This window comes from Mchenga conophoros, linkage group LG9 (genome assembly GCF_057382185.1).
Source record: "Mchenga conophoros isolate Kocher_MC1m ecotype Shallow Benthic linkage group LG9, M_conophoros_male_GT1.1, whole genome shotgun sequence".
NCBI classification, from domain to species: domain Eukaryota; kingdom Metazoa; phylum Chordata; class Actinopteri; order Cichliformes; family Cichlidae; genus Mchenga; species Mchenga conophoros.
Genome location: NC_140534.1, coordinates 7,705,449 through 7,723,599, shown reverse-complemented (window position 1 = coordinate 7,723,599; position 18,151 = coordinate 7,705,449). Strand labels below are relative to the sequence as shown.

At 40.4% G+C, this 18,151-nt stretch overlaps 1 protein-coding gene across 2 annotated transcripts in view; it reads left to right on the top strand.

The window, feature by feature from the left end:
- The first annotated feature begins 1,780 nt into the window (after window positions 1–1,780).
- The window catches only part of svila (supervillin a), a 77,849-nt gene continuing 61,478 nt past the window's right edge, over window positions 1,781–18,151 (top strand). Inside the window, exons 1-2 of one of the 2 annotated variants that reach the window (XM_085286270.1) lie at window positions 1,781–1,919; window positions 7,678–7,742. Coding sequence is in view for 1 of the 2 variants with exons in the window: in XM_085286260.1 (XP_085142386.1) it covers window positions 16,155–16,182 (28 nt within the window). In the remaining variant the exon portion in view is untranslated. Of the gene's footprint in view, window positions 1,920–7,677; window positions 7,743–15,885; window positions 16,183–18,151 lie in introns of those variants that run through there. The other variant, XM_085286260.1, reaches the window with a different exon arrangement.

The window sequence follows — 18,151 nt, the reverse complement described above, 5'->3', positions numbered from 1 at the left end:
TACAGCTTTTATATAGCTGGTGGCATTTATGGAATGCTCCATTGAACATCATAACTGTAGTCCTTTTCAGCAGCGTGAAACATCTTTGGTAGCGTTTCAGCATCAACAGAAGCTTTATGTATGAGTCCTCCTTTGTAAACAAAGAATCTTTTCTCTTTCATGGTTAGCACATAACTGCAACAATAAGACAGAGAACTGCAACCACAATTCTGCATAACTGGGAATATTATCCTACACTGCAACCAGCAGCTCAGTGTTTTCCATATGGCTGCTGGAGAGTTTCATGTTTACTACAGGCTCATCAGCAATTCTGACTGCGGTTGGGGATCATTTGTTTGCCATTGGCCTGTTTCCCGTAGCAACGTGCCTCAAAACCTGCTGCTGCGCAGACCATTCAAAGGAGGCAACACGAACAAAGAGCAGAGGTGACAAGTCAGTCAAACAAAGTCACATGGTTATCTTTCCACCTCAGCAACTCACATCTGATGGAACACTTTAAACCTCCAAATAATGTATCCTCTCTTTCAGTGACAGCAAGTAAAAAAAAACCACACAGACCTATTCACCTTCAGCACTTTGCATTTTACAAGGCTGTTAAAGGATGGAGTCACAGAGATAGCAGCGGCTCAAACTGTGGTCACGCTGAATGTTGATCTGGCCTTGTTTTTAATGGAGGGGACATGTGGACAGTTAACTCTGCCATTAGAGCAGAATGGTAATTGATTGTCCTTTGATCTCTTAAGTGCTTTGCTTTGTGTTTCGTGCATGTGTGTGTATTAGAGAGATTGCTGGCATACAGGCCAAGCAATGCTTCATGGAGAATGAGGAGGAAGTAGCGGCTTCACTTTTAAACACAGGCGCACCAGCGACAGATGGCATGCACTTTCACATTGATTCTGAAGAGAAAAGTAAATGTGCTGTTTGAAAAAGAACATTCAGAGTCAAGTCATACTGTAGAGCTTAACCAAGATACTGAGTTCAGCGCTAATGGGATGTTGCCTTCAGAATAAAGTCCAAAATGCATTGTTTATACTGTTGTGCTAAGAGTGACAATAAGGGACAGTATAACAGTGAAAACAAATAACAAAAGAAAATAGAAGTCAAGAAATAAATATATTTTGTTTGTTGCTTATTTATTTCATGTACAAAATACATTTACTACACAAGGGAAAATATGCTTTGTACCAGATTTAGCTAGAAGCTAAATTCCACCTGTAGTCTCTGGATATGACCCCCCTGTGAGATACGGTTTAAATCTATTAACAGAGACACACGTGCACACAAGTACACAGACACAACTAATTGAAAAAATACAAATATGAAAATTTGTATCTTATATATAGAAAATTATATTCAAATTCAGCTTATTGCATAGCAGAAAGCACTTATCAGAATTAAATGAATGCCAACAAAACTACTAAACCACTAAAACCCCTTTTTTTCACATTCCGAGGCGTTTTCAAATTACTTGAAAACATATTTCAGGCAATAATTGCTTTAATTGCTGCGTAAAAGCGGTGCTACAGTCTGCCTTTTATGGTTCCTATCAACAAAATATTTGAGTACAATACCCAAACGCTCATCAAATCGCGATAATGTTCAGAAGAAGAACTGTTTTAGAAGAACTGAAATATGAAAGCAAACAGACGCTTTGTTATAAGTGTATGTTTGGTTGGCCAGTGTTGGCTTTTCCTAGTTCCAACTATTTCAATTAAGCTTTTATTTTGAAAATCTCCTGCCGGCAGCTCTCCTTGTAGATGCAGTGGGCTTGAAGTGAAGGCGTTTACAGAGGGCGGCGGATTTATGCGTGTGAGTGACAGTCTGTGCGCGTGCGTGTCTCCGGGATATTAACAGAGTTTGCGTTTGGTGGTGCTCTCACAGCCCTTTAGAAACAAGCTCTTTCACCCGGGACAGCGTCGGTAAGTGAATGCGACTGAGTGTTTGTGCGTGTAAACTGAGCTCGTGCGGCTTTCTAGCTCGACAAAGAACTTAAAACATCGTTTGAACTTGGCCGTTTTTTCTCAGAGCTGCAGAATAAGTGGAGTTTAAGAAGTTTGAAGGCTGTCAGCGCGATAACTTGTATCAAGACGCGATTGGAGCTAACGTTTGATATCAGTTCTTGAGCGTCGGTGCTTTAGTTATTATTGTGGCTCTTTATATAATGTATTTAAATGTGGGTGTATTTTAAACATAAAGCGGTGTGGCATTTATCACGTGAGCCTTGAAACACTGGGTCGCGCGCGGTACGTACATCCAGGTGAGCCCATCCTCTCTACAGGTGGAGGAGGCTGCTTACATTAGGCGTCACCATCCACACATCATTACAGGACGGCAATGAGGCTTGGTTTAGACAGCTAGTGAAACTAAAGACCCGAAGCTTATGTCACGGTAGACATTTTTCTTTTATGTTGCCATGTACTATGACACCTAAGATCGCTGCAGGGAGGCCGACACTTCTGTATGGAAGGACAGCAAAGCCAAGCTGCGCTGAAAACTCGTATATTTCTGTGTTGGTAACTTGTACATAGCCTGCTGGATGGACCTTTAGGTTTTGCACCAACCAGTACACCCCTTACTTTCATGCAGCATGTATGTGCTTACATTTAGAGAAATGGAAAAAGAAACATTTTCTCTTCTAAACAGTGTCATCCATCATTGGACTGCAGGGTAGTAACAAATGTGCTTACACACTTGGATAAATGCACATTTAGTCAAATTATATTACACACTTTAGACAAACCCACACCCACATGCATACACAGAGTAGCATCCAAGTGTATTTTATCCTTTCCTCCTTCTTTGGCCCATAGTCTGCTGCTAGGAGTCTGCCAAAATAGATAACCTGCAGGTAATTAGGAAGGCTACTTCTGTGTTCTGTTTTCACTGTTGGAAATGGAAGTTAATCAGCAGCAATTCCACTTCACCAAACTGATGTGAGATCAGCAAACGCAGAGGGATCGTGACAACCCTGTGCTTACTCTAATAGCCACAGAGTGGACTGACTGTAGACTGAGGTGTGAATTTTGAGCTTTCCCTGTGCCAAATTTTGGTGCTTCCCTCCCTCTGTGGATCACATTTAATGTGACCTTTTGTTGATCCTTTTAAACAACAAAAGAGTTTGTCATGGCCCTGAACAGGAAGCTTTTCCCTTTGTTCATGTTGCCCTGTCTACATATTGATGTGTAGCTTGAAGAAGGTAAGATCCATTTCAGTTTTGTTGCTGTTTTTTGGGACACTGGCTTCATAATCTTACGTATAAGTGGTGGCTCATAGCTTTTGTACATGCTTCTGTTAAACTGGCTCTAAGTCCACTTAAAAGCTCGGCCTTCAGGGCCCCTTGCCTTTAGCCTGCAAAAGAAACAATGTCCTAAAAGTATAAGGAGAAAGAACTCTTGATCACTGGTGACGATACCTGGGCATGTGTAGCTAGTGATTATTATCCAGAGACTTTTAGAGAGACTCATATCAATGAGTGATCACGGTGGTGATGATTAAGCCTCCGACCTGTTGGAGGACTTAATAATAATCTGTGGTGATTAGCTGTGTAACCAAGGTGTTAATGCATGGGTCCTGTCTCCACCTCAGACTGCTATTCAGGTGACTCTTGTCACCATAAGACGTTAGAGTTTAACTTTTATTATTGTTGTTGGGTAATATTGTATGTGTTGAACTATTTGTTCAATTATTTGAAGAAGTCATTGTACAATTAATGCACAATATATTTCCAATTTAGATATTGGAGTGGATCTGCAAAGGCATAAATCCTCTGCATGGAGTCTATCCTGGATCTAAACTAGTCTTTTTTTTATTAGTCAAACAAATTTTAAAGATTTAGAAATCTTTTTATTTTTGTGGTCTTTTCTATTCCATGTTAATGGGGCTGACATCACTACACCAGCTATAAAAGTGTTTTTTTTTTCTTTTGAAAAATTGGAAATAGTAATAACTTTACTGCAGTGGTAACACTTTGCAAATCCATCCAGGGGAATAAAATGCACCCTTTGGTGCCGCTGCTGGCCCATGATGTAGGCCAGTGGTGTTAAACATTACATCTAGGTTAGATCTGAGTGAGTGTACAACCCAGTTTGGCCTAGATCTTACCTGGATGTGTGGACTGTGAGTTTCACAAGCCTGATCTAATGTTTGTTTTGTTTTTTTTACCCATCCTCTAAGATTTCACGCAACTGTATTACACCAGTTGTTCTAAATCCATGATCCATTTGTTTTAGCTAGTGAAGTCTGTGGTGTTGTGTGTATGGGATAGTCTGAAAACCTTAAACAATGTAAACATCATCTGTTGGAAAGGTCACAATGTTTTAACTTTTTTATTGGTAATCCTAATTTCTTAAAAAAAAGTTTGTGTGATATTTATGACTAATATTAAAAAAGAGAGAAACAGAATGCATGTTTGAACAGCTTTATGATGACCTATAATTATGTTTGGTTGTCACTTCACCCTCTAGTGGCCTTAGTTATGTCGGAAACGAAGGAGGAAGTAAAAGCCGTGGAATTGAGTATATGTGTGGGGAAGAGTTTGGGTTGGATGGACTGATGATGATGGTCCTTTCAAGCTTTGACTCGTGACTTGTGGTCAGTCTCTGGCATAAACAGTGTTTTTATGTTCACAACCATGCCTTTCCTACTGACTTTCCAAGTTTGTGCTAATTGCAGCCTTGACTACGTTTCTGTTATTGTTATCTTGATCGTGAAATTCCTTCTTTTTCTTTTCTTTTCTTTTTTTAAATCCCAAACCCATTCCCCTCCCATCAGACTTGCAGATGTTTGGGAGTGGTTATTGCAGCCTAGCGAGTTATCAGCTCAAGTTACGCCATCTTCTCTTCTCCAATGTGGTTTACTTGTGGAACAGCTATGTTTGACTCTTGATGCTGATCAGGAGGATGGTGTGGTTTTTCTCCTCACAGCTCAGTTGGGTCATGTAGGCATTTTGGAAGGGCAGTGTACCTTGCTTTGCTCATTTTTCCTTCTCATAATAACTGAGCTCTAGCATGAGAACTAGTTTTTGAAGTGCAGCTTTATTTATTTACACAGTTAAGTGCAAATGATGACCTATGTGAACTTGCTTTTAGGCTAAGTTTTAATTTCCAAATAGCTGGTATGACTGGGCTCCAAAGGAGATGTGGTTGAGAAGAACGCTCCTCTGGGTCATTGTATGCAAGCACAAGCGCATGTGTGCTCTCAATTACAGTGTAGTGTTCCCAGGGTCTCCACCTTCTGTGTTTCAGAGTGAGAAGCTGCTAGAGGAGGTTAGTTACATAAGCCTGTTGGGTGTTGCGTCATTGTTTTGGGGGCCCCAGTTCAGAGAGCTGGGGCTGAGACTTCAGTTGGGTCTGATGGACCACTGCCTCCCACAAATCCAACCACCCCCCTCCATTGAAAGCAGATGCTCAATGACTCTCCTGCTGGGAGACATGGCTCAGTATTGGCAATGAAATGAGGCTCCACCTGTAGCATGGATGGACCTTATGCATTTGTCTATCAGTGTCTGTTGATTAGCTGATGTGGAAATCTGTTTCGGGTGGGCTCGGTTGCCATGACATCAAAGAGGAAAACATGCAAAACAGCAATGATTTATAGATCTACAATCCTCAAAACATTCCCACCTCTTTAGCCTCGGTACAAATAAATCAACCTCCCAAACTCTCATAATTATTCATAAAAACGTTGTGGGTCTGAGTTAGTTTCTAGTTAAATACAGTGGTGTTTGAAAAACAAAACCAAAAGCAATACCCTCTGATTGCCCTCATCAAACGATCAGGAGTGGACGTTTTTGCCTTTTTAGTGTTTCTGTGAACTGGATCTTGGGAACAAACTGCACAGAAAACCCAAAAAGAAAAAGTCTGGAATTGTGTGTTTTTAAGTGGCTGAGTGACCTTTTGGGTCTGCACGCATATTATGTTCCACATCAGTGCTCTTTGAAAACAAGCTTGTAAGTAACCCAGAGTTTCCCTCTGCGTGCTAGAAATTCCCCAGACCTGCAAATGTAAGAGCCTCAGGTGTGTCCCAAGTAAGTGAACTGTACTGCAGAGTCTTTGGTGTCCCTCTCCTGCTTTATCTTGTAGTCTGGTTAATTTCTCTCGTCATAAAAATCAGTTCTAAAAGCTGGCTCTCATTACAGTACCCACACCCTGTCTGCCGCCAAGTAACAAATGTAGAGCGTTGAGCAAGAAAAAATGAGCATGGCCGCCTTTATTGGGTGGAAATGTAAATGGTTTGGGAGGATAACGTGTTAGTTGAGTCAGTTTTTAGCAAATTCATGCAAAACACAAATTAACCAAAGTGCTGCAAATGTTTGATTAAAGGCATCATTTAAACCATTCTAAGAAGTTACATTGAATAACGGAGAGGGGTGGATGACCTGATCTGGAGGGCGAGGATGGTCCAGAGTTCCAGAACTGAGAATCCCAGCAGGCTGTAAGAGCCAGTCTGAAAGCTCGCAACTATTAAAAACTGCTGGACAGCAAAGCTAAGCCGAAAGTGTGGCTGATTTAAAAATGGATGGATAACCTGAGGAAAGCTCCTGCAAGTGAGCATTTTTATTTTAAACATAATCATACACTTCCCAGGAAGGTAAGGAACAATGCAGAGAGAGATAAAATGTGTCAGTGTTTGCAGTTTAATAGTCCAAAAATGATGCAGCGTGCACTCACATTAGACTGCTTTACAGTGTAATGGCAGATAGTGATGTTGTATATCTGCCCTGTTGAAACTACAGCGTCCTAAAGATCAACTACAAAAAGTGCCTCTTAGACACTTATCGTTTGTTTGTGGGAATAAAACGTTGTTAACTTGATAATATGCAGATATATTTTATCAGATAAGATGGGAAGTGCAGCAGAAAATAACCTGGTGATCTGTGTCCCTCCTCACTTCTGTTGACTGTTTACTTAAGGGGGGTAATAATAAAGGAACTACTGAAGCACCTTTCCTTAATATTTAGCTTTCATTTTTGCTGCCACTCAACCGTGCCGCATCACTCAATTAGGAACTTTCTAAAGTAAAACTGACTGCAACCTGCGTTCATGTCTACTAATCAGAAGTCCAGCTGTGGCAGTTTGATCTGAATGCAATGCTGAAAGGTGCTTCATTGAATCAAGCATTTAAAATAAAAAACAACAACAACAAAACTGCAGGAATCTTGTCTTGATACGATGAAAGCATAAATGGCCTTCTCAAGACCATTAAAAGGAAGAATGTATTGGGCTGTTCAGGCTGGACGGTGTCTGCTTTGATCCTGACAAATCTTGAAACAACATAAATTTCATGGCATTACCCATTGTGTACTGGAAACTGCTGAGATGCTGTCATTAAGTGCTGTCAGGCACCGAAGCCTGTTCCTCCATATTGGCTGATGTAGGTCATGGAGACAGTGTTGCACAGGCATGTCAGTAGCTTTTGTAATAGTTCATCAGTTCATCTCTTCAAATTCATACTTTTTCTTTTGTCCACAGCATTATGACCTGTTATGTTGTGGAGAATAACCAGATATTTTCACACTTTGTTATAAATATGAAGCTATACTACTTGTTTTCATTTATGTCCGTGCAGTCACAAGAACAGAACACAATGTTAATTTGTATTTGTTCTCTGTACTTGCTCTGATATAAAGTTGAAATTTCCAGCATGCCTAGTGACCGAGTTAATGATTTGTTGTTTCAGGATCAAGTGGCATTGAGAGGTGTGGACGGTAGAGGAAGGAAATTGAACTCTTAAGTATTCATCCTGTAAGTATTTAAGTTGGGTCCATTTGCACTTCTTGTAAAAAGCGACTCCTCTCTGAAACTTTGAATGTTTTGTACGATAGAAAGAAATAAGAGGACAATCATGTCCTATATTTCCTGCGATCACCCATGCATGAACCTCTGTGTGTTTGGCTGACCAGTTATTGGTAACCATTTGTCAGGGACATAATAATGTGCAGCGATAATGAGGCGAATGAACGTTGGGCCCTGGCTGTGCATACAATAGACAACTTCTCACTGGTGGCTGCTGTTATGTTATGTTTCCAATTTTCCATCAGTTGATATTTTCCTCTCAAACTCTCTTCCTTTTAATGAGCTTCCAGTTTTTGATGTAGCCTGCAACCATGTACTTAATATTAAGTAATGTTTAATCAGCACAATGTTTGTGATATAATGGGGAAAAAAAGCTGAGATTGATAAAGTCCTTTGAAATATTTGTATTCACATTAATTATGCTGTGTTTTTAAAGTTGCCAGAACTTTTGTTTTTACATAATTTATCTATGCAAAAATAATTCATTAAGGGTTATTTTGTGGCAATATTATATTGTGTATTCAGATTTAAAAAACAAAAACAAATTAAAATGCCCTGGAAATGCAAATAATTGCTGTTTAATTTATACATGCAGACAGTTTGCCGTCAGTCTGAATGTGTCTTTGTTAACGAGCACAGCTCAACTGGCTGCCAGCTCATTATATTCTGGTTATATTCCTATAGTGCAGAGACTAAGACCAAATGTAATGGTTAAATATGAATTTCTGTCTATGTAGACAACTGCAGATGTTTGATTTTATTTTTTATTTTTATTGTTTTTCATAAGTAATTGCTGTCCTGTTACAAACGGATTGCATGTAATTGCCAGCCTGACGCCATTTAATAGCTGGCAGTCTGTCTTACTGCAGGTTTTAGTGGCAGTATTGGTGTGTTTGACAGCCTCCTTTGCAGCTAGAAAATTAAAAAAGTGATCTCACTGGATAAAATTGATATTTGTAGATGCAAAAGGTGAAAAATTGCAGTATATATTATTAAAATACTCAACCACAGTACCGCAACATGTTAAAAGTCACAATAATGTATCGTCAGTGAAGTATTGTTATAATACTGTGTCGTATTCCTGGCTCTAATTTATTGTAAAAGACAAAATATTTTATGTTTTTTAAATATCAAAATAAAAACCAGCTCAGTTTGTTTCCCTAACATCCCTCTTCCTCGCTGCTTTAGTTTACTGTTGCCACCTTGATGCTTTTGTCACTGGATAGATCCTCTTTATACCCATAAAGAAGGGTTTTCCAATGTTGCTTTACAATGACATCTTGCTCTTCTTGCACAGGAGCAGTCTTTGCCTCTCTCTGCTGTTTCTCTGCTGTTTTAATTGGATGAATGAGCAGTGAGGCAGAGCAGCATGTGATCAGTGCACATTGTGGTGGTGTGGGGAGGATGAGAACCCTTGTGCTGCGTCTAACTTTTTCTCTCAGCCATCATTTTGCATGTAAAAACAGCTGAAATCCCACCATAGCCTTTCTTCATGGTTTTGTTCATATTTGCTGCATTTAGAAAATCTGACCTGATTTGTTCTCTTGCTGGCACTTGCCGGCTTTATTTGCCATTGATTACCACTTAAGCTCTAAAGCTCCGAGAATGGTATTTGGGTCGGCCCTTTTGTTTATAGAAGTTTCTAGAAACTGACCAGATTTATTTACACCTTGGACTACTTCAGATTTCTCTGAAATGAATAATAATAATAATAATAATAATAATAAACTTTATTTATAAAGCACATTAAAAAAAAAACCAAGGTGCTTGACAAAAAAATAAAATAAAATAGGAAAAAGGAGATGGGAGGGAAAAGAGAAAGGACCTGGCACGTATCAATTATAAAACCATGACAATTATAATACATAAAAAAGTAGTTAACAAAGCATAACGGATAAAAATGTATCAACGCACACCAAATATTAACTAGGTGGAAAAGCAAGATTAAATTAATAAGTCTTCAGCCGTGATTTAAGCAGTGGCATAGAGTCAGACGCCCGGATAGCAACAGGAAGATTGTTCCATAAGACTGGGGCAGCTACAGCAAATGCACGGTCGCCCCGAGACTTCAGCCGAGAACGAGGTTGCTCCAGAAGAAGTTGGGTAGCAGATCTAAGTGCTCTGACAGGAGTGTGTAACCCACGAGGAGGACAGGCCAATGTAAAGAGAGTTGCAATAGTCCAACCTGGAAGTCACGAATGCGTGAATAAGTTTTCCAGGTCATTATGCGGAATATAGCGCTTAGCCTTAGAAATGAGGCGCAGCTGATTAAAACTAGACCTCACTACGGCAGACGCTTGCCAAATTTAAACGAGCTATCCAGTAATATGCCCAAATTACTTCCATAATCAGAAGGGGAGTTAGCAAAAGGCATCAGAGCAGCACACAATTGGTCGCGGGGGATTTTACTATCGAACACCACGATCTCAGTTTTCTTTTCGTTCAGGACAAGAGTATTACTCTTGAACCAATCTTTAACCTCGCATGCATTCACAAAAATAGTGAAAAGACATAGCAAGATCGTCAGTAATGTTTAAATAAATCTGTATATCATCAGCATAGCAATGAAGAAATGAAGCAAGCTCATTTAATGGCCCCAATGGCACAACCTACTCAAAGACTTGTAGCACTGAGGCTCTTTTCTCATTGTTGCCTGTTTTCTCATTGCTCATTTTACTGAAGCTGAGTTAAAGGTGAAGAAGACGAATGGGTTACTGAAAAGCTTCATATTTCTCTGCTAGTCTTTAACAACCTGGAGGAACTGGCCCTGGCAGCCTGTTCGGTTTTTATTGTTGGCTTCCGGCTGGCCTCGTGTCTGTTTCTCCCCATTGCTTTGTACCTCTGAGGGGAGCCTGGCACATACAAACAGTTCCTCCTCTGGGCAGCTGGCGTTCTCTCCTGTCCACATGGATACCTGTAGGATTTAAATCGCATCAACCAGTTCGGATTTATAGTGTCTCATCCTGCTGTTGTAGCAATCATGGTTGTGAGGGTAGGCAGAGCTTATAGTTTCTTATTGGTTCTTCCAAAGCAGTTATCTAGGTAGTTTATGTTGATAATTCAATATTTTATTATTAATTAGCTAGCATCGTCTCTGCCATTGATGGCCAAACTTTCTGCTGTTTATGTTGTGCGTCTTTGTAGATGTTACAAAGATTGAACCTCAGTAGCTGTTGTGTTGCCATAATAGGGTAGTATGTTGCCAAATACACACACACGGGCTTAAGTGGCCTAAATGTGACACTGAGTGCTTATATAGAGACCCTCATTGAGTCACACCAATGTTTTATTTTTATTTTTGTTGTTACAAATAATCAAATATATTACAGTTCTTTTTTTTCTTAAGCGTGATCAGTGGTCCTGTAATCTAGTGTAGTTGGAGAAAAGGTCAAAGTTATTAATTGTACAATATTTTATTATGAATATCAATTTGAAAATCATTTAAAGAGAACTTTTAAAAAGTTTACAGTGTATGCTGCCAGAGGTCTTAGAAAATAAATTGCGTCAGAGTAAATGGGTAATTTTTAAATCACACACGGCAGTAAAGCGGCACTAAAGGTTGGTGTTCCATTTTGATCACTTGTGTAGTTTTATTTGGTTAATGTTTATATATTCAGACAGCTGGAATTTGAATGCTGGCAAGTTTTAAAGGTGGGAATCTTCAGATTACAACCTTCCTTCCCACAGAAAGTGAACCTGGCTTTAACCTGAGATCTGCAGTAACAATCCAGAGTTTTTCAGAGGCTAAGAAAACACGTGTAACCCTTTAAAACCCTGTGTTTATTATCCAACCAGTCACTCATTCATTTTCTCCCACTCATCCAGTTCAAGGTTGTGGAGGGATTAGAGCCTACCTCCTTTATTGTAGGCCAAGAGATGGGCCAGACTATTGCACAGCTAAAACAGATAAACCACGCGCGCTTCTATTCACTCCTACGGCCAATTTAGAATATCAATTAACTTAACATGTGCATGCCTTTAGTCTGTGGGAGGAAGTCGGAGTACATGGATACAAGCAGGGAGGACTTGCAGACTTCACACAGTCTCTAGTCGACCAGTGGGTTTGAATCCAGAACCTTCTTGTTGCAATCTTTTGTACCACTTGGAGGCTAATTGTGGTGAATTTTCCCACACGTCTAATGAAGGGTGTCATTTTTATTATCAATCTTGACTATATACAGTATAAAATATGGGTCCTATCTAGTAAGTCATACTTGTTCCTGGGGAGCAACTCCCAGGCTGCCCTTTGTCACCCATAATTTTTATGGACAGAATTTCCTGGCATAGTCAAGTGGCATAACTCTTGTTCACGAGTGAGGTGAAAAGGGAGCGGGAGATCGACAGATGGATTGGTGCTGCAGCTGCAGTGATGTGAACATTTTACCAGTCTGTTGTGGTGAAGAGAAAGCTGAGTGAATAAGTGAAGCTCTCGATTTACCTGATGAGCTGAAGGAGGTGGCCTGAGGGAGAGGGTCTGGGCTTCTTTGATTAGACTGCTGCCCCCGTGACCTGGCCCTGGATAAGTGGAAGAGGGTGGATGGATTCCTTCCTTCCTATCTTTTTATATTGCCTGCTGGCATGTTGTTGATATTACATTCTCATCCATATAAGGTAAAGTGCTAACGTATCAGCTAACAATAGCTAGCTTGGTTAGTAAGTCTTATTCATAAAGTGTAAAGGAAGAATACACAGAGACACGTGGAATTCTTAGTGCTAACTAACACATTAATAAAACACTGGACTTCAGTCAACAGAACTGAAGTTTCTGGAGCTTTCCATACGACACAGTCAGAATAATCAACTGAGAAAAGGCTTTAACAGTGTTTGTGCCCATACAGTTTAATCGTGGATGTGGTCTTTTCAGAGACTGGGTGTCTGGCTCCAGTACACCTGTGGCTATGATGATGCCTTACAGCTGGACGTTTGGAAGCTCATGGGTAATGACTCAGATTTTGAGTACCTACTGGATTCACTTCATGTTTCAGCTCTGGAGGTTGTCCACTGGTCTTGACATTCACTGTGTTTTGCAGCTTGCCTGGTTTGGTGGAGGTATACATTATTTTTCCCCTCTCTTTCTGAAACAAAACCTTTCGGTTTAAGCCTTTGGATGAAGTTGTTCTTTGAACTGGAAGAAACATTGTGGAGTTGGCCTTGTGAACCTGAATCTGTGCATATTTGAGTAGCAGAGGAGTCTTTGCTGACAGGTTTGTTACAGCTTCTTGCTGTTTGCTTAAACCATAATTTAGTCCTCATTTTCCTGAGTTCCTTCAGTGTCCATACATACACGGACCCACCTCCAGTACAAATAAACACTCTCTCCAAATCCACCCACACGGTTCTCTCCATAAATTAGGAGTATGTGTATGTTATGTGTCTACTGTACATTCTTATTACGAAACCTTTTTTTTGACATTCACCCATCAATTTAACTTCTCTCTTTCTCACTTATATAAAATCTGTGTGTATGTGTGTGTGAAACTTGTAGCTCGCAGTGCTGTGTGAGATAAATATGACTCATGCTGAAACAGGACACTCTCTATGACAGCAGGCCTGAAACAAGAAAGAGGTTGCAGTTAGGTCATGTCAGTTGTGTCAGTTCAAATATTTGAAATTAGTTATACTTAGTCAGAAACGAGAGACCAGACGCAGCTGAGTGAGGTCATGATGTGTGATGTTACCAGGTGCTTCCAGGTGCTCCCATCATCACCCCTCCTCCTGTCACGTCTAGGCAGTTAGGGCTGATCAGAAGTAGGTGATGACTTAAAGACGGAGTCATCACTAAGTGCCACAGGCTGACAGACAATATAATCATATGGCACATTGACGTCTGGGGAAATTTTAGATGGCACTCGTCATCAGAAAGGTTGCCTACCCCTGTTTTATAGGAAAGCATTTGTGCAGAATGCCTGAGATGGCACGGCCACGTGGCTGTATGTGTAACCTTGATGCACAATTGCAGAGCTGCTGAAGACTTCTGAACACACCAGTGATACTTGTTTATCCATATTAATCTGATGATGCATTTCCTGCTGGTTATGTTGAAAACCAGTTAGGTTACCAAGCGCTATAAGAATCAGCAGCTGTAGTAGATTTTAAAAATTACAGTTTTATTTGTTTTCCTTTCCACATCTACACACTCTCTTGTTGTTTGATTGCCCTAAACCAGTCTTTACTTGGGCTGTTTGTCAGCTTAGTCTGAGATGGTTACAGCACTTTTTCACAATATTCATTCTCCCTTAATGCTCTTAAGTCAGATTTATTTGGGTTTGCTGCTCTTGTTGCTCGCTGTTTGGCTCACTTTCTGTTCCAAGCAGCAGGCTGCTGCTAAACCCTCTGTTCTCCGCCCAGCGAAAGTGGAGCATTCAACCTTAACATAGACAGATGACACTGCATTGAAGACCAAACCGAAGGTCCAAATAAAAAATGTTCGTTTATGCCTGCTGATTGCTAACTTTTTAAGACTTTGATGATTACTAACACCATGCTCTTTAAACTGACAGCTACACTTATAGAAGAAGCGATATTTTGTTTTTATTTTTCACTTCTACAGATTTTATTTTATTTTTTTAAAGTTCAGGATAATGTAAAAGATGCTTGTAATCATATTTAAAATTCAGTACTCTGAGGCTCTCTGGTTATTACTTTTTTCACAGCAGATCTTTTGAGTCCTTGCGTCATAAGGTGGTTTGGTGGCATCCAGAGGACCAACAACACAGGGTTTTCACTCATCCTAAGATGACGTGGGTTTAGGTTATTCTGCTGATTTTCCAAGTAGGCAACAGCTTATAAAAGTCTTCATAAAAAGTATTTGGGAATCTAAGGAAAAGCTGAAGCTTCCATAACCTTTGCTTCCATAATTGCTTTTCATAATCTGTAAAATGGTAGAAAATCTCAAAACTTCAGAAACTTCTTTGAAAGCAGGTCTCACTTATTGGCTTTATGTGGTTAGCTTAGTTAGTAACTGAAGATTATTAAGATTCATATTTTTCATATTTTTAGACCTGCTAAACACTGCCACAACATGTAACGTAGAACCTGAATCCTGCTTGTGCCTGCGTTTGTTGCTTATGGCTGTTGGGCTGCGGCCATATGGGAAAGTAGCGGCCTCTGAGCTGTTGCTTTTTCTGGTTTATTGTTCCCCTGTTTGAGTCATCAGGGCCGCTGGAAGGAATGGAAAGGGATTCCTCCCCTTCCTATCTTTGCCGGGTGACTTGGTCTCCCCCCCCCCTTTAATTCTCGTTCTTTGTTGGAGCTGATTAGGACAGATTCCCATTTCTGTTTATCACCAGCATGATGTCAGGCACACACTCCTGGTTGTACTTCCCCTGACTGGTTTCATAGTGATCCCTTCCCAGAAGTCTCACTTATTTGCTAACTGTTGCTGCCTAAGCAGGTCAGCACTCGTCACCGCCAAAAACCCACCCTGTTTTGATTTGTAAGCTGTGGTTACTGGTGAGCCACCATTTGATTCCACACTAGTCTGTCCAGTCCTAACCTTCTGACAGTCTGACACTGTCCTGCTTCTTTTGTTTTCTTCTGACTGGATATTTTTCCTGGAGACAATCTGTTCATAAAGAAAAACTGGAAGCAGGGGAGCTATGAAAGGTACAGCCCACTCATCATGCTCTGGCCAATCATTTACTTGTTATAGCTGCTCTCTTTTTTTTTTTTTTTTTTTTTTTTTCCATTTTTGTCCCATTTGAGCTGTATGATTGCTCTTGTGTTGGACATATCCGCCCATTAATGTCCTTTGAAAGCCCGTTAGTCTAACTGGGGGCCCAAGCGGCAGGCTTTGGTGAAAGAGGGGTCTGGTTAGTGTAATGTCATTTCTGCTGCTGCCAAGTAGACATGTAGGTCAGTGGCAGTGTAGGATGATGAAGGCGAGAGAGAAGACTGGAGTACAGCTGATAGACACAGAGGGAGCAGAGGGCCTGGAACTGTCATCGACGGTGCTGTCAAGATAAGATGTCTGCTGTGTAAATACAGCTTCGGGGGAAAAATGCATCTTTTTATGGTCATCTCTTTGCTTTTCTTTGCAATTTTAACTTTTAATCTTTTTTTTACCCCCAATTTTTTCCTTTTTGTTTGACCCTCTAACTCCTTTATCTGCCCTCTTTGAAGCTCTTATCAGCTCTTTGACTGTCTATTTATGGCCACTTAGTGACACCTTGAAATCTTGTGCTGCAGTATAAGGTGCTCATGGAAGGTCTGGACCTAATGCACATTGCACTAGAAGCTGAAAGTAGAGACTGTGAACTGTTTAACAAGAGAAAGAAACTTTGTGTGCCGACTCATCTGGATGCTTACTGTGTAGTTTGAGAGAACAGAGCTGTGTTGAATGAAGGTTCAAGCTGGGCTCTGATGGGCATAAACAAGCAGCAAAATCGAGGTGAGGTTTGAAGTTTTGCCGTGTTACTGAACATGTGAATAGTACATGTCCACCCACTTAATTTTTGTAGACGGAGCATTTGGTTGCAAAATATTTGGTGTACTTTTTATTCAGTTAATGTTTTAGATGAATTCACTGGATATTATGTATTTAAAAGCTAGACGTCTAGGTTAAAATAGATTTTGAAACTTGTCACTTTTCTGGAAAATTAGCAAACATTTGGGAGACCCAGCTTTTGCTGGTTGTTCTCATTTTATTGACTTGTTATATTTGCTCATTACAAAAGCGAGACAGTGACTTTTCTTTCCTTAAAGTCTGAATGATATTCAGTCATGGAAAACAGTTGATTCTTTAGTTACTTTATTTATTTGCAGTTTATTTCTTGTGACTGTTTACATGTTATCTCCATGCAACTCTTCTCCTAAAGATTTAAACGATCATCCAGGTTTATTTAAACACATATTTTTGCATAATGCTTTGGTTTTGTGCATAAAACCTGGTACAGGGATTCTGCAAAATGATCTATGACAAGAAGAAATGCCCTTCATCAATGTTATATAGAAGTAATGAATGCATTAGAGAATTTGTTTTTCAGCATCACATTGAGACAGGATATTTCTTGAGCTTGGCATGGGTCAGAGCTTTGCTCTTAACAACAAAGGTAACAGGAGCAACTGAGAAATTCAACTGGCAACAACACGAAACATCTTATTTCTACAGTTGTAACATGGTAGGACATGCCCACAATACCTCACCTAAAAGGCGTCCAGAAGGCTTGATGCCCAAACCACTTCAACTGGCTCCTTTCGATGTGGAGGAGCTACTGTGCTTAAAGTCCCCCTTGAATGACTGAGCTTCTATCTGTAAGGCAGAGCCCAGCCACTCTTGGAAGGAGACTCCTTTCCGCTGCTTGTGTCCGCAACCTCATTCTTTTGGTCACTATCCATAGCTCGGGACCATAGGTGAGAGTAGGAATGTTAATTTCTTTTATACTCAGCTCTTTTCACCACAACAGATCTGTTCTGCTGCCCCCATCTGTCAGTCTTGCGGACTTGTGGACAAGACCCCAAGACACCTAAAGTCCCTCATGTAGGACAGTAACTTGTCTTTGACCCAGAGTAGACACTCTACCCTCTTCCAGCTGAGAATCATGGTCTTGGATTTGATTGTGCTGATTCCAGAATCTTCCTTTAAAACAGGAGCTGCTGAGTATGCTCAGACTGCCTGCATGGCTGATCCCCATCAAAGGACATCAGCCAATGAAGGGAGCAGGTTTAATAGTACTCATAGTTCCAGTTTTTCTGCATCCTGGGGCATTGTTGTGGTCTGTTTGCAACTGTTTATGGAAAAACAGGAGTGGAGTGCTTTTTGCCCTGATTTTTCTGTTTTGCTGACAGTTCAGTGTGGTCGGGGCATGTTTGCAATCAGCATTCAGTTCTGACTTAACAAGGGGCTAAATTGAAATCACATTTGCTCCCACAGTTCTCTGCTGGCTTTGGAAGAGCTAATGTTTCTCCAACTGCTTTGCTCTGCTAATTAGCTCTGGAGCAGCTGAACCCCATCGCTCTCAAAGCTCAGAGCACAATACTACAGAAGCTCAAAGCTTGGCCCTGTGCCCACAGCTGCTTTTTATACCAGCTGAAAAAACTTTGAATTACTTTTACGGTTTACCTTTTCACACAGCCATAAACAAGCCAGAAATTCTGGAGAATGAGGTGATGTCAGGAATTAGAAAGCTACTGAGGCCTGTATTTATACTGTGGTTATGCTGCATGACCAGCACTAGATGGTGCTGTTTGCTGTAAAGCTTCAAGCCACAGTGGAAGTATTTGTCTCTGATTCTGTACTCCAAAATATGTATAATAATAGTTGTTGTTGTTGTTATTGTTATTATTATTTAAAAAAAAAACCAAAAGACATGTAACGTTTTCTCTGCCTACCTACTACATGAGGCTGCCTGTCACGTTGT